The 16,407-nt window shown below is 37.4% G+C and overlaps 1 protein-coding gene across 5 annotated transcripts in view; it reads right to left on the bottom strand.

Moving 5' to 3' along the window:
• The window catches only part of LOC122563172 (C4b-binding protein-like), a 65,789-nt gene that overhangs the window by 40,375 nt on the left and 9,007 nt on the right, over positions 1-16,407 (bottom strand). For all 5 annotated transcript variants that reach the window (XR_015750913.1, XM_043716680.2, XM_043716674.2 and 2 more), the window contains exons 2-6: positions 14,881-15,081; positions 12,343-12,439; positions 9,984-10,057; positions 7,521-7,706; positions 3,735-3,917 (exon numbers count right to left, since the gene is read on the bottom strand). Coding sequence is in view for 4 of the 5 variants with exons in the window: in XM_043716674.2 (XP_043572609.2) it covers positions 3,735-3,917; positions 7,521-7,706; positions 9,984-10,057; positions 12,343-12,439; positions 14,881-15,081 (741 nt within the window). In the remaining variant the exon portion in view is untranslated. The remainder of the gene's footprint in view (positions 1-3,734; positions 3,918-7,520; positions 7,707-9,983; positions 10,058-12,342; positions 12,440-14,880; positions 15,082-16,407) is intronic.

Genomic DNA, 16,407 nt, shown 5'->3' with positions numbered 1-16,407 from the left:
TGTTCTAGGGAGGAGTGAAGGGCAAATGATATGGCATCTGATGTGGATCTGTTGGTCTGATAGGCAATTTGGAGTGGGTCAAGAGTAATGGGGAGGCTGGAGTTGATTAATGCCATGACCAGCCTTTCAAAGCACTTTATGGACTCTCGTTATCTCATTTCTGAAGGCTTCCCATTTTCCAGCCATGCCTTTACCTGTGAATAGCTGCCCCCAATCAGCTTTTGAAAGTTCTTAGATCTGGTCTATCCTTTCCATTGCTATTTTAAAACTAATAGAATTATGGTTGCTGCCCCCAAAATGCTCTCCCACTGACACCTCAGTCATCTGCCCTGCCTTATTTCCCAAGTGTAGATCAAGTTTTGCACCTTCTCTAGTCAGTGCATCGACACACAAAATCAGAAAATTTTCTTATACACACTTAAATTCCTCTCCGTCTAAATCCTTGACACTATGGTAATCCCAGTCTATGGTTTGGAAAGTTAAAATCCCCCACCATAATCACCATAATTCATACAGATAACTGAAATCTCCTTGCAAATTTGTTTTTCAATTTCCCGCTGACTATTAGGGCGTCTGTACTACAATCCCAATAAGGTGATCATTCCTTTCTTGTTTCTTAATTCTACCCAAATAACTTCCCTGGATGTATTCCCAGAATATCCTCCCTAAGCAGTAATACTATCCCTTATCAAAAATGTCACTCGCCCTCCTGTCTTGCCCCTCTTTCTATCCTTCCTATATCATTTGTATCCTGGAACATTAAGCTGCCAGTCCAGTCCATTCCTGCCCGTCATCTGATTTGTACCCCATGTCACTGTAGTTTAAACCCTCCCAAAGATCTCTAGCAAACTTCCTGCCCAGGATACTGGTGCCCCTCCAGTTCAAGTACAACCCGTCCTTTTTGTACAGGTCCCACCTTCCCCAGAAGGTAATGATCCACATATCTGAAGCCGTCCCTCCTATACCAGCTGGCAGCCAAATATTCATCTGCACTCACTCTCTATTACTAGCCTCACTAGCACTGATAATCCTGAGATTACTACTCTATGCCCACTAATTTCTAGCTTCCAACCTAACTCCCTAAATTCTCTTTTTAGCTCCTCCTCCCTTTCCTTCCCTATGTCATTGGTATTGACGTGTACCATGGCTTCTGGCTGCTCTCCCTGCACCTTAAGAATCCTTGTTGATTCAATCTGAAGCATCCCTGACTCCGACACCTGGAAAGCAACATATCAACCGGAAGTCTCGCTCGTGACCACAGAATCTCCTGTCTGTACCTCTCCCGATTGAATCTCCTATCACTGTCGCTCTCCTATTCTCCTCCCTTCCCTTCTGAGCCACAAAGCCAGGCTCAGTGCCAGAAACCTGGCAACTGTGGCTTTCCTCTGGTAGGTCGTCACCCCAACAGTATCCAAAATGGTATACTTATTATTGAGGGGAACTGCCACAGTGGGTCCCTGCACTGGCTGCCTATTCTCTTTCCCTCTCCTGATGGTCACCCAGCTACCTTTATCCTGTAACTTAGGTGTGACTAGCCGCTTATAACTCCTCTCTATCACCCCCTCTTCCTCCTGAATGATCCGAAGTTCATCTAGCTCCATTCCCCAACATGGTCTGTGAGAAGCTGGAGCTGGGTATACATCTCGCAGATTAAGTCAGCAGGGACACCAGTGGTGACCCTTACCTCCCACATGCTGCAAGAAGAGCACACAACTGGCCTAGCTTCCATCAGTCTTTGCCTCTTGAGCAATTAGAGAATGCCCTTTATGAATCCTTCAAGAAAATTAACCTGCTATACAATTGTGTACAGCTCCTGTCCAATGGAATACCACTGAATCATGGAAATTAGAAGATCAATACATTAAACACCTTGTTAAGGTATTGTTAAAGGCCAAGCAACATACAGTGACAAGGTTGATTACATGATTATCATTTCTAGTGTTTGTTATGGTATTCTCTTTTCCTGTGAGGAATTCTCTAGTCTACTTCTTAAGCAGTTGGCATCGATAAATTCAAATGCCAGTTAATGAACTCCTTTTCGAAAATATCTTTTTGGGATTCAATGAGTTACTTCAAATGTGGCATGGAAGTCTGCTTGGAAGCAAAAGAGTACATTTTGACCAATAGTTCTCAAAACCCTTCACCAGCCGAGTATTCATCATATTATTCCTATTGCTATTTGTTTGCAGATGACACCAAAATTGGAGGTGTTGTGGACAGCGAAGAGGGTTACTTCAGTTTACAACAGGATCTTGACCAGATGGGCCAATGGGAAGTGGCAGATGGAGTTTAATTCAAATAAATGCAAAGTGCTGCATTTTGGGAAAGCAAATCTTAGCAGGACTTATACACTTAATGGTAAGGTCCTAGGGAGTGTTGCTGAACAAAGAGACCTCGGAGTGCAGGTTCATAGCTCCTTGAAAGTGGAGTCGCACTTGAAAGTGGAGATAGAATAGTCAAGAAGGCATTTGGTTTGCTTTCTTTTATTGGTCAGAGTATTGAGTACAGGAGTTAGGAGGTCATGTTGCGGCTGTACAGGACATTGGTTAGGCCACTATTGGAATATTGCGTGCAATTCTCGTCTCTTTCCTATTGGAAAGATGCTGTGAAACATGAAAGGGTTCAGAAAGGATTCAGAAAGGATGTTGCCAGGGTAGAAGGATTTGAGCTATAAGGAGAGGCTGAACAGGCTCGGGCTGTTTTCCCTGGAGTGTTGGAGGCAAAATTATGAGGGGCACAGATAGGGTAAATAGGCAAAGTCTTTTCCCTGGGGTCAGGGAGTCCAGAACTAGAGGGCATAGGTTTAGGGTGAGAGGGGAAACATATAAAAGAGACAGAGGGTGGTACGGGTATGGAATGAGCTGCCATAGGAAGTGGTGGAGGCTGGTACAATTGCAACATTTAAGAGGTATTTGGATGGGTACATGAATAGGAAGGGTTTGGAGGTATATGGGCCGGCTGCTGGCAGGAGGGACTAGATTGGGTTGGGATATCTGTTCGGCATGGACGGGTTGGACCGAAGGGTCTGATTCCATGCTGTACATCTCTATGACTCAATAATTAGTCAACACCTCAATTATTATTATATAATAAGCCTACCAGAACAGTTAATGATGAATTAAATGCACTTTAATATTTTTTTGTCTCGCTATTTTGGTGGTCTTATGTTAATCATGGATCATATTGGGCAGGATTACTGCTCAAATGCCTCCACTTATTTACCAACTGGTGAATTTTATTGGTGATAGCTGGCAGATTTGACTCATGTGATGAAAAAATAGGTTTACTGTGAACATGGGAGACCTGCACCATCACACACTGCCGCAGAACAACGCCTTCTGGAGCAAACAATCAACAGCACTAATTCTCTTACATGAAGACAGGACAATACCTTTTTATAGAAGACAAAAGGCTTTATACTTTGAACCCTTTTCACTCCGAGATAATTAAAACCTTAGCAAGGTGTTCTGGCTTCTGTATTTTTAACAGCTAGGCATTTTTTGAAAACCAATCTTGCAGTATTTTAAAAGAACATCAAGGCACAAAATTTCATTTATTTAAAATATCCACATCAGTGGAAGTCCAAAACAGAAAAAATACACATTACATACTTTCCCAGACTTGAAGCAATGTTCACCCTACTAACCACATCTTTTGATTTCATTTATTTAAAACCTTCACAAGAGTGAAGAGGACCAAAAATGCAGGATTTATCTGAAGGAATCGTTACTTACGTTTGCAGATAGGTGGTGCTGGTATAAATGTATTGTTCTCTTTACATTCAATCACATGGTCGCCAACCATCTCAAAGCCTTCATTACAGATATAACTGATGGTCTCTCGATATCTATATTTGGGTCCAAATCCTTCTTTTATTTTGCCATTGGCAGGCAGTTCAGGACGTTGACATTCAACAACTACAAAAAACAATGCATCAAGATGTACTAGATAACTGACTGAGCTTATGATACTACCAGTAATATTACCTTTATCATCACTGAGTACAATATCTATGCTATAAAAGAGATGTGTAGACATAAGATTTTAAAACACCGTGCTTTTTAAGCCCTGTTGTTAAATACCAATCAATATATAATGAGTGCCTTTTACAAATTCCGAATTCTTTTTTGAGTACACTAAAATTTAAGAATCTCTTTTCATTTAGAATAGCAATTTTTTCTTAGATGTCTTGAAATAATCTTAACTATGGTTTATGTAGGTTAACAGATTGAGCTTGTCTAGGTTAGATTTGTCCAATTGTGCCATTTTTACTGTCTTTGAATACAAATTAACCTTTCACAGATCAAACTAGTATTCTATAAAATAACCATTCTAGGCTAAATCTAAATTGAACAGATATTCATTCATTCAAGTTATAAAATACTACTTTAACTCCACTGCCAAAATTCTTATATTAATTTTACTATAATCCAACTGAGCTAATATTACACTACTTAATAAATGGCAGTATTGTGAATTATATCAATCTTGATAAAGTTTAAAAAAAATTAAAGGTCAAGATTTTCTATTCTAACAAGTTGACAAGGGTTCATAGTTGTGAGAACAAAATTGTTTCAGCAGCATATTTAGCTGCTCCAGCCTTGTATAATAAATTAAAAGATGTCCAAGCAAAAATATTATTGTCATTTTACCTCACTGTTTCATTATATGATTCTGCAGAACATCATGCCTTAAAATGGGCAATATTTTCACAATCTATTCAGATAATGGCATTTTGTCTGCACTTGGAAGGTGAACAATTGAATTTAAAATATAAGCCTCATTAACAGTTTACAAGCTTCCACTTATTTAAAATGAGTATGGCTGATTTAGAAAAAGAGAGTATTATCCCAACCTCCAGCTTTCCCATGCATTACTGTCATATTCTGATTTGGCAACAAGGTAAAGTATAACATATCAACATACTTATAAAATCAAGTTGTTGAAAAATATAGAAGTCATCCAACCTAACTGGTGATAGCAAAATGGCTATATGTGACATGCAGAATAGATTCAGATTGGAAACTTTTATAATCCTGGACCAGATCACCAAATTAAAGCGTCAATCTGGCTGAAATCAATAACCATTTTGTTTACTTGACAAAGGGGTACTTGTTAAGATAACAGATTGCAAGAGTCCATGATTTTGAACAAAACAATAAACATTAATATGCAATGTCAGAACAGTAATACAATTTACAATACATTTACCATTTATATTCTAACACCCAGAATTAACATGTGGTTAATATGGGCAACAGATGTGATTGAACACCCCACAGCAGCAAATGCAATCAAGTCAGATCCCATGAAATTCTGAGCAACTCCCCCCAGCTGTTCATCAAATCTCATTCAATTTCACAAGAGATTAAATTCTTCATTTTTATTCATCTGACTGTGAAATTCCTTCTCAGGAATTGGACTGAATCGATGACAACTGATCTGAAGTATTGCTCTCCTTTCCTGGGTTTATGCTCCCTTAGTCTCCAAAAACTACACTATCGAACTTATACGTATAACTCCAGTTTTTCAACAATCTAGAAATACCTTAGTGCTTTTCCTTCAATTTTAACTTTGCTTAGCTGGTTAAGTAATTACCTGTGATAAACCTTTTATACCCCAATCTCAACTAATCATTCCGGACAGTTTTTTCGGAGCCCTGATAGGTTCCAACACTTGTCTACAGATGACCCCAAAACTTAGTTGTCTAACAGCTCCTAAAACATATTTGGGAGGTCAATCAGCAAGGAAATATTCAATGGCTCTGAACTTCTCAATAAAAGTTTTACAACTTGAGCAGTTCAGCTTCTTTCTCCACGATACAGCTAAAAGCAGCACTACCTAACACGGCAACCACATCTCTCTCTCTCTCTTTATTTCCTCTCTCTCTCCCCTTTTCAAAGAATCTACCGCATTGTCAATACCTTTGAATGCCTCTTCATTGACCCCTGAACAGTCCTAAAAGACCTATTAAATTTTTGCAATGACTTATGCCTCTATTCTGCTCGGCAGAATTTAATGGAATCACCTAGTAACACTTGGAAATGAGAGTTACTAAGAGATTGCTGGCCTGCACAGCACAAAATATTGTTTTCAAAAAGGACTGACACAATAAAAAGTAACGTGCAAGGTGTCACTTATGAGAAGAATACTTGAAAATACTTACTTTTGAATAGCATTAACATTTCAGACATATATGCGTTACAATATGGATACAGACAGACAAATCAAATCAGCCTCCTTATCCCTGCATCTGTATCACAATGCAATTAAAGCAATCAATGACTCTGAAAATGCCCCCAATGGTTCTTAATCTGACTTTTTTGAATAATCTACACCAGACACCAAATTTATAGCTTAAACAAAATAATTATTTGTTTTAAAAATAGGAGCTTGAGCTGAGCAACGTCAAACAATAAGATAATCTAATTGATATCTATGATTTAAATATCTTCTCTGAGTCTAGTCCCCACTCACAAAGACAGACACACACACTCAATGAAGGGATAAATTAAAAGAGAAATAAAAGATATATAACTGGATAATTCAATGATTTGAATATCACAGGCACATGGGATTTTACCTTGTTTGATTTTTCAAGATATCAGTCAATGCAAGTAGCTTGAAATATTTATATACTTCTTATAACTAACATTCTATTCTCCAAACCATCAACAACTGACTCTGGGAGGATCATCAGGGAACAATCAAACCTCCATCCTGTAGATTTGGCAGCCATACTCCTGACAAAAAGCAGAATTCAAACTTTGGTTCCTCTTTCTGTTTTTCTCAACATACTCTCAATAAGACTGATTGACACAGGCCTCTCTTTGATGGATGCTGCGAACATCCGAACACTCGACAACACTTGAGACTTATGCACCTAAGGAACCAAAATGTCTCCAGTATTCTTTGACCAAGAATCAACCTGCAATTAATTTCCATGTCAGGTCCTATGAACAAATATCGGTTTGTTTGTTTTCTTTCTTTTAGAAAAACAATCTGTTGCTCACAGTCTGAAGGTTTCTTTTAACTCTCAGCATAGAGCACTGCTCCCTCACAGTGTCAGAGACCCGGGTTCAATTCCCGCCTCAGACAACTGTCTGTGTGGAGTGTGCACATTCTCCCTGTGCCTGCGTGGGTTTCCTCCGGGTGCTCCGGTTTCCTCCCACAGTCAGAAAATGTGCAGGTTAGGTGAATTGGCCATGCTAAATTGCCTGTAGTGTTAGGTGTAGAGAAATGGGTCTGAGTGGGTTGCTCTTCTGAGGGTCGGTGTGGACTTGATGGGCCGAAGGGCCTGTTTCCACACAGTAACTGATCTAATCTAATCTAATATAGCTTCTATCAAAAATGATAATAAAAAACGAGCAAGGGTTCTAACATATGATGAACAATTTCTTCATCATGTCTATTAAATGATTTTTAGCAAAGGAGTAAATAGCAACATTTATGTAAACACTACCCTATAACTATACACGTGCAAGTTAAGTTGCAAGTTTAAAGATAACAAAGTTCTGTACCTTTGCAAGTAGGTGGGTCATTGTCCCACTTTCCAGACTCTGTACAAATAAGTTTCTCTGCACCAATCAACGAATTGCCATTGTTACAAGAATATGCTGCAACCATTCCATATTGCCAGTGATCTCCATGAGGTAGTGATGGAGTTTTCCCATTACTGATAGGTGGAAGGTCATCGCATGTGATGGCTTGGGTAAGGGAGAATGGAGCATACTTAATGATCTGGCTAAACAGTCAAATGAAAACTATACTTTCCAGAATTAATTATTTTTCAGTTCAGACATGACAGACTGCCAAAAAAACAAGCCAAATCAGAGATACCAGAAGTAAAATTAAAACACTGATTATAAAAAATGGAGCTCAACCTTGACTAACATTGAGTCAAATGTTAGTCAGTACAGTATGTACAGTACAGAACATATGCAAATCCAAGTACAGTAAATATCTCTGAAAACTAACTTCAAATGGCATTGCATACAAATGGCAGCTTACAGCAGCATTCCTCCCCCACCACCTCATATCAAACCAGGCAGATAAAATTGCAGCACACTATTCTAAAGAGCAGATTTTAGCTATCCCTATAAATTATGCTGCATGTACAATTAAAAGTTTTAATGCAGGAGATTTGCAGTCAACAAGATTGAGGAACAATTTCTTTTTTAATATGCTGTAAAAATGAATTAACCCAACTATTCCTTGGGCATTGCTGCGCCTGAATATATCCAACACATGTATTATGATCATTTGCTGGATCACTGAGCAATTTTAAGAGGAAAAACAAAAGAAAAGCTCATGATCTACAATGCCATTAATGATGGAGTTCCAGAATTCTGATCCAATATATCTCATTTAAATTCCTGATAATGTGAATCACGGAATCTGAGTTCAGTTATCCTTCTATATTGTTTTAAAGAGCTACCAAAGAAATCTTCCCCGTTAGAGGTTCCTTTTATAAAAATAAAGGATTGTAGATGTTGAAAGTCTGAAATAAAAACAGAAAATGCTTGACATAGTTAGCAGATCATGCAGCATCTGTAGAGAGGAACAAAATAAATGTTTGAAGTTGATTACCCTTTTTCAGATATGAACCCTGCTAAACATAAAAATAATGGATCTTCTTGTTGAGTTACTTGTGAAACCCTGGAACATAACACCAATAATCTAAATGTTTCAGCATTACCAAAGATACAATGAAAGAAAAGTAAAATATTCACAAAAATCTGAATCAAAAAGTGCTGGAAATATCAAGGGGTTCTGGCAGAGTTAACACGGAGTCCAGTGACTATTCTCATGATACATGGTAGGCTTAAAATCATGGAGGAAGTGAGGACTGAAGATGCTGGAGATCAGAGTCGAGAATGGAAAAGCACAGCAGGTCAGGCACCATCCGAGGGGTAGGAGAATTGATGTTTTGGGTATTAGCCCTTTATTAGGAATTCCTGATAAAGGGCTTATACCCAAAACGCTGATTCTCTTGCTCCTCAGATGCTGTGCTTTTCCAGCACCACACTCTCGAGGCTTAAAATTATGAATGGTTTGGGCTGAAATCATTCCCATTGGTAGAAAGGTCAAGAAACACCGGCATTATTTTCAGGCAAAAGAACTATAAGTGACGTGAGGAAAAGTGTTCTCCTTTAAAAGCAGCAAATGATTAGAATTTGGAATACATAGACTCAGACAGTAGTAAAGACAGATTGAATCACGACGTTCAAAAGGGAATTGGCTTAAGCTGATTTGCCTTTTCACAAAGTTGGCCAAGATACAATAGGTTTCATGGTCTCCATCAAAGACTGTAATGCTTATCTTTAACTTTACTTCTCATTTTTTATAACTTATACTATGAATAACTGTAAGATAATGTAACATTTTCCTTTTTTCCCCTTTGTTTCAGTATTTTATATCTAAGATCTGTACCTAGGTACTTTGTACCTAAGGTGGTGCCATTGTAAACTTTTCACTGTACTCCTGTAATTAAGTACACTTGACAATAAAGGATATTCTGTTCTATTCTGTACTTTAACCAATCTACGACATTCAAAAATTGAATTGCATAACTATTCAAAATATGGGGAATTAACATCTTTGGACCTTAAGTATAATAATGCATAAGGTTGTAGGTTTGTGGATGTCCAATCTTTATTATATTAGAAAAGTGTCTCCATCATCTTCATCATAAGCACTCGCTAATGCCAAACAAACCAATGTGCCACAGAAATGGACAAAGACTTGGTTTAAGAATCCTAGGGCTGAAATAATTCATTGCTGGAATAACTCTTTCGTGCCCCCGCAAGTCCTTTTAAGAAGGACATTTTTTTTTAGAAAAGGATATGGTCTGTGTTTGGTCATGCAAGACACAAAAGTCTAAACTGATCGCATGCAGCATCCCTCAATAGGCCAAAGTTAGAAACCCAAATTGCTCATTGAAATACAAATCAGCTACCCAAAGAATATAGATCATAACTTACCTTCACATGCTGGGATTTGGCCATCCCAACCATCAGCTTTACAAACTCGAAAACTTCGACCCACCATCTTATATCTAAGAAAAAGAAAAACAAATTATTGTAGAAAAACAAATGCAGATATGATTGAGCTTGCAACAATGACTTATTTAAGGGCTGTGTGGAAAATTCAGAAAACATGGAACAGTTTGCCTTTTTTCCTGGCCTGAAAATAAATTATCATCTAGATTTTAAAAGTAATGTAGACAACAACTTAATATATGCTGCAAGTCACCTGCTATTTTCAAATATCAGGTCTGTTTGTGAGAAAATGCAAGCAAAGCTTTCAATGAGTTAAGAGGTCCTTAATTACTGGAACCTGGTTTTAAAAAAAAATTACAGAGGTTTCAATGTTAATAGGTATCTTGCAAACTGTATTTGGACTTTTGTTTTACACACCTAAATAATCAGTAAGGAAGACAGCCCAGAAGGTGCAAGTTGTTCTCTTTTTCTCAGTAGAAGTTCATAAAACCTGACAGAATTCCAAGTACCATGTCTAAATACCTTGTAAAATCTGAGGAAGTGGTCTGTGATCACTTTCTGAAGACTCAGAGAGGTAGATTAGAATCAGAACTGAACATTTTCCATTAGACTGCAGCTGTCAGCAATTCAATTTGAGAAACAGGAAAATCAGTGAACAGTAAGAAGTCATCAGATTCTATCCTTCGGTCAAAAGGATGTACCATTTTTTGTTATGATATACCAAACCAGTTCAACCTTCCTAATTCTGTATTCGCAATATGGTAAAATTAAAATACTCAACACCCTCATAAAATACTCAATATTCTTACAAGTGAGCCCAGTGGTTCCCAAGCAGACATTTTGAATAGCCAACACCAGACGCTGAATGATTGACACTAGAAACCAGGTTTATAGCTTAAACAAAAGACTTGACAATTTATTAACAATACAGAAACTTTTGCAAAGTTAAACAATAAAATAATTTAATTAGTGTTTATGATTTAAACACAATAACCTTTTACAGTTCCAATCACACAAAACATAGCCAGAAAACAGAATTAAGAGATAAAATAAACAAAAGGAAAAATAACAAAGTTGGCCAGATCACTTTAGCAGTTTTCATGATGTGTTGCTTCACAGGGATATGGAATTGTTTCTTGATTGATTTTCTGAAGATGTTGATTGATGTCACCTTTTCCAGTGCATTCTGAGGATGATTCAATAATGTTTTTAATTTAGTTTCTATTTTCTGAACTTTCAATAGATGATAATGGGAAGTTAGGCAGTGAGCTTTCAAATCTTCAAACTATTGCATCAACAGACAAAGCTCCTACTCTCAGAAATCCACAGTTCAAAAAGCTTGGGGTCCTCCTTCCATCTGATCTTCACGTTCTATCCCAAACTTGCTCTAACTAATTTCCAGGTATTGATCTCATTAATGGCAAAACATCTGCCATCTGGTTAAACGTACTGCCTCCCCAGAGCAAAGAGTTTACAGAGTTCTTTGGTCAAGAACCAACCTGCAACTCTCAAGCCTGGCCTCAAAAATAAATAACAACTTGTTCGCTTTTTTTAAACATAAGCTGGTGCTCACAGTCTGAAGGTCACTTTTCAGCTCTCAGTTGACAGCTCCAAACTAAAAAATTATTTAAAAAAACAAAATGAAAGAGTTGTCTCACAGAGGTGAGACTACTTGACTCCTGGGAAAAAAAACACATTATAAAATCTGCTCATATCACAGACTGAAACAAATTCTCCCTGTTTCTCCTAGTTTGTTTTGCTCTTCTGTTTACCCCAGTTGTTCTCTCAGCTCAGTTTCCAAGCAGCTTCTATTAGTCCCCATGTAGACAATCTCACAATTAGCTGTGATGCAGCGAGTTCCAAAACCAGGGGAAGCAATCCAGCAAGATTCACTCAGTGTGATGACCAAGCTCATAAAATGTAGATTATTTCCCTCAACACATGTGCCATCTAACCCAAGTACTTATAGCATTTTACTTCTATTTCAATGTGTTTCAGTTGTAAATCATTATTGTCTACAGGTTACTGCTCATACACTCATCACACATGAGCATATTTTTCCTGAGGTGCCAACAGCAATATTCAAAAGACCAACTACCAATTCTGATAGACTCCTTCAGAAGATTTATATGGGGACAACATTTGTAGATAATTTCCTCATAGGATTTTAGAAAATACAATGTTGATTTGAATTAGGCAAAGAGTACCATCAGGTTGTTAGTTGAAGAATCACTGTAAATCTTTGGAAAAATAGACAGGAAAGACAACCTGACATTATTAAGCAATATAAAAACTAAAGTCACTTCAGCCTCATTCAGGATTTGGTACACAAAATGCTTACCCTGTGTCACAGTGAAAAATAACTTTACTTCCAAAAGTAGCATTTGGTGCCTCGTAATATCCATTTGCTATCTTGCCTGGGTTACCACATATCTTTGCTATAGAGCAAAAAGAGAAAGAGTATTGCATAATACCAAGGTCTCCAACAGAATTTTCTTTTCAGTTTTTAATTTCATTAAATATATGTGTACAGGCAAATCTACACTTATTTCCAAGAACAGGCTTCCCCAATTCTGGAATTTAGGGCTAGATTTTCCATCCATTAGCAGTCCAAAAAATTTGCTAAGATTCCTTTTAACTGTGCCACAGAATAAATCAATAAGACAGAAGTACAAAAGCAATCTTTATTAACAAAATTACAGAAGTTTTATGTACAGAATGTGGCCACTCAGTCCATCTTGTCTGCACTAGTTCTGAGTGAGCAAGATGACTTACTGCAACTCATTTGCCGTCTTCCTTTAAAACTGCACAAAACTAATTCTTCAACTAAATCTGCTTCTACCACACTTCCAGGCAGTGCATTCCAGACCCAAACCATTTGCTCAATGATAAAATTCTTCTCATATCATGTTTACTTCTTTTGAAAATCACTTTAACATCTGCCCTTTCATTCTTAATCTGTTCATGAGAAGGAACAATTTCTCCAAATTTCTCCTTCTAGACTAATCATGAATTTGAAAACTTCAATCAAATCTTTCAGCCTTCTCCTCTCTTAAGAAAAGTGGTGTGAATTTCTCAAAGCTTTCCTCATGACTATATATGAACAATGAAAGAGAGTTAGGCCACTTAATAAATTCAAAGCTGATTTGATTGTAACCACAAGCCAACCCACAATAATCTTTCACAGCCTCAATTACCAAGATTCTATCCACCCCACCTTGAAAACTTTCCAAAGCTGCTTCCATTGCTGTTTCAGGCAGAGAGTTCCTAAAGATCCAGGACACTATGAGAAACAAATTCACTTTACGCTTTAAATGGAGGACTCCTTATTTTTCAATAATTCTATATTCTCATATAAAGAGGAAGCATCATCTCCATGCCCAACCCCCAAGATCATATGTTTCAATCAATTAAACTTAGTGTTGTAAACTCTAGTTGATAAAAGCCTAGGCTGTCCAATTTTTCCCCATACCATTTAAGTATCAGTCTGCTAAACCTTCTCTGACCTGCATCCAATACATTACACTTACACATTGCTTCCAGAAATGAAGGTCAAAGATTCTTTGCTGACATTTTAAACTTAATTGTTTCCTCAGACAAATACGGACAGAAATGCAGAAAGTCAATAAACTTTGTCTAGAGATATAAAATCTGAGTCATTCAACAAAATAACATATTTTGATTTCAAACATACGCAGTATTAAACATCCTTAATATGTCATGTCCCAATCACTGGATTAACGAATTAAGTACTTCAACATATGACATGGAAACAGAAGTGACCTATTCAGCCCATTGGGGGGCTGAATGCGTTTATGGCTGATCTAATAATCCTCAACTCCATTTTTCTGCCTTTGACTCCTAACCCTTGATTTTGCTATTGATGAGAAATGTGTCTATCTTAGCTTTGAATGCCCACAATGACCCAGCCTCTACAGCTTTAAGGAATTCCACAGATTCTCTTTCTTCAAAGTTGAAATTCCTCTCATCTCTTTCCCTAACTGAGTGGGATGTTGCCCTCTGGTCCTGGTCTCTCCCAGAAGGGGATAACAATTCCTCTTTCCACCTTGTCAAACCCCCTTAGAATTTTGTGTGCTTCAATAAGGTCATATCTCATTCTTAAACTCCAAGGAGTACAGTCCCTACTTACTCAACTTCTTTTAAGATATTACCTCCATAAAAGGGATCAATCTCTGGAGCCTGCTCTGGATTGCCTTCAATGCCAGCCTTCCTTTCCTTTGAACAAGGGACCAAATTTGTTAATAGTATTCTGAGTGTGGTTTAACTAGTGACTTTTACAGTTTTAGCAAAATCTCCCGACTTTTATAGTCCAGTACTCAACAAAAACAGATCTGGTTGAATCTTAAAAATGAAAGCCAAAGTAGCAGGGAAGAGAAATCTGATTTTGTTTCTAAATTTACAAGTCATAAATTATAATAAAGTTTCGGTAAATACTGAGAAGATGCAATATTTTAAGCAGTGTAAGCTCCCTTCCTTTCCTGCTTTTTTCAGCTTAAAAAATTATCATTTAGGAATACTAACATACAACAAAAGGCAATTAGGCATTGAGTAACTAAAATGCCTCAATTTGTAGTCTAACGTTTCCATGGATAGACTATGCTTCCAAATTTTATGAGTATTAAGGTTGAGGCACTTTTGATACATCAATTGTAATCAGTTTGTCCTCACCTAAGAGTCAGAGGTAAGACACATATTTCATAGGTAAAGAACAATGCACACATATTAACATTGAACTTCAAAACTAAGTACTAGAGAGTTACTCATGAAAATGCACTTGCTCCAGCAGGAGTCACTTTTTATGTAAAAGAATGGGCAAGGAGAAATTACATAGGATAAAATCAAATGACTCATTACTTACATTCACAAATGACCTCCAGTGCTGTCCATGTTGAATCTTCCTTGCAAGTAACAGATCTTGAACCATTTAACATTTCTTTCTTAAACACATAACCCAAATTACACTTATAAGTGATCTCTGTACCCACATCAAACAAGGTCTCAGGAGTAAATTTGTTTGTTGGGAATCCATTTTCCAACAGTGGAGGTTTGCTACAGTCACCTTTAAAACAAAAAAAAACACAATTATGCTCATTATTTCAGTAGCATAAAAGTTCTAGGTAGCTAAGAGACCAATCTTTAACTCTAAAATCTCTTCTGTTCAACATCATTCTTTCCATCCAAGTAGCTGACCTTATAATTTCACTTTAATTTATTGATATCCTGCACTTTGTTCTTGTCTTGTATTTCTCTATATTAGCATTTCCACCTACTATATTCCCACTTTTTGTTTGTTCTTTATAGGCTGTTTAAAACTTATGTAAATTGGTAAATGTGTGAATTATGAAAAGCAAGCTGGGTTCTGGATTAGGATGAAACATACATCACGTATCAATATCAATTTTTGAATTTCAAATTTCAAAGCATTTCTGAGAAAGCGTTTCTTTAAGAAAAAGTTATAGACCCCTTCCAAAATTTTAACCCAAATCCAGGAAAGTAGTGGTGGAATTGTTATTGTCCATCATAAAGCTGCATTAAGGAAAGGTATGAATTCTAGCAAGTTCTTTCAAAAATAAAACAATTAATTGTGTACTCAGCTTGAAAAATAAGTGAGTTGCTTTTTAAAACTAAAGGTATTAAATATGTTCGAAAACTTAATTCTGTGCATTACATGGCTTTCAGTATGTCATAAATCTTAGATGCTCCTGGCAGTTTACATGACCACATCTGCAGGAGTGACATCAGTTTGATTAGCCTGAAAGCTAGGTTTTAAAACATTCCCATCGGCTAGAGACACAACAAGCTGAGAGTTATGTGGATAGCGTGTTTGAGGGACAGGACTGCAACTTATACTCTGGGGTATAGAATCTGCAGGTGAGACAAAGAGGGTGACAAAGAGAGTGAAAAAGAGGTGGTGTCACAATAGCAATCAAGGAGTCAATTACTTCAGTAAGGAGCGACAGGGGGTGACCAGCGGGGTACTGCAGGGATCAGTGCAGGGACTGCAGCTTTTTACAATATATATTAATGATATAGAAGATTGTATTAATAGTAACATTAGCAAATTTGCTGATGATACAAAGCTGGGTGGCAGGGTGAAATGTGAGGAGGATGTTAGGAGATTACAGGGTGACCTGGAGAGGTTAGGTGAGTGACAGATGCATGGCAGATGCAGTTTAATGTGGATAAATGTATGGTTATCCACTTTGGTGGCAAGAACAGGAAGGCAGATTACTACCTAAACGGAGTCAAGTTGGGTAAAGGGGCAGTACAAAGAGATCTGGGTGTTCTTGTACACCAGTCAATGAAGGCCAGCATGCAGGTACAGCAGGTACTGAAGAAAGCTAATAGCATGCTGGCCTTCATAACAAGAGGGATTGAATATAGA

The sequence above is a fragment of the Chiloscyllium plagiosum genome, unplaced genomic scaffold (assembly GCF_037043375.1).
Source record: "Chiloscyllium plagiosum isolate Xiang-an unplaced genomic scaffold, Cpla_swu_hap1 HiC_scaffold_26, whole genome shotgun sequence".
NCBI lineage: Eukaryota > Metazoa > Chordata > Chondrichthyes > Orectolobiformes > Hemiscylliidae > Chiloscyllium > Chiloscyllium plagiosum.
The sequence above is the reverse complement of the archived record's forward strand: the minus strand, read 5'-3'. Positions and strand labels throughout refer to the sequence as shown.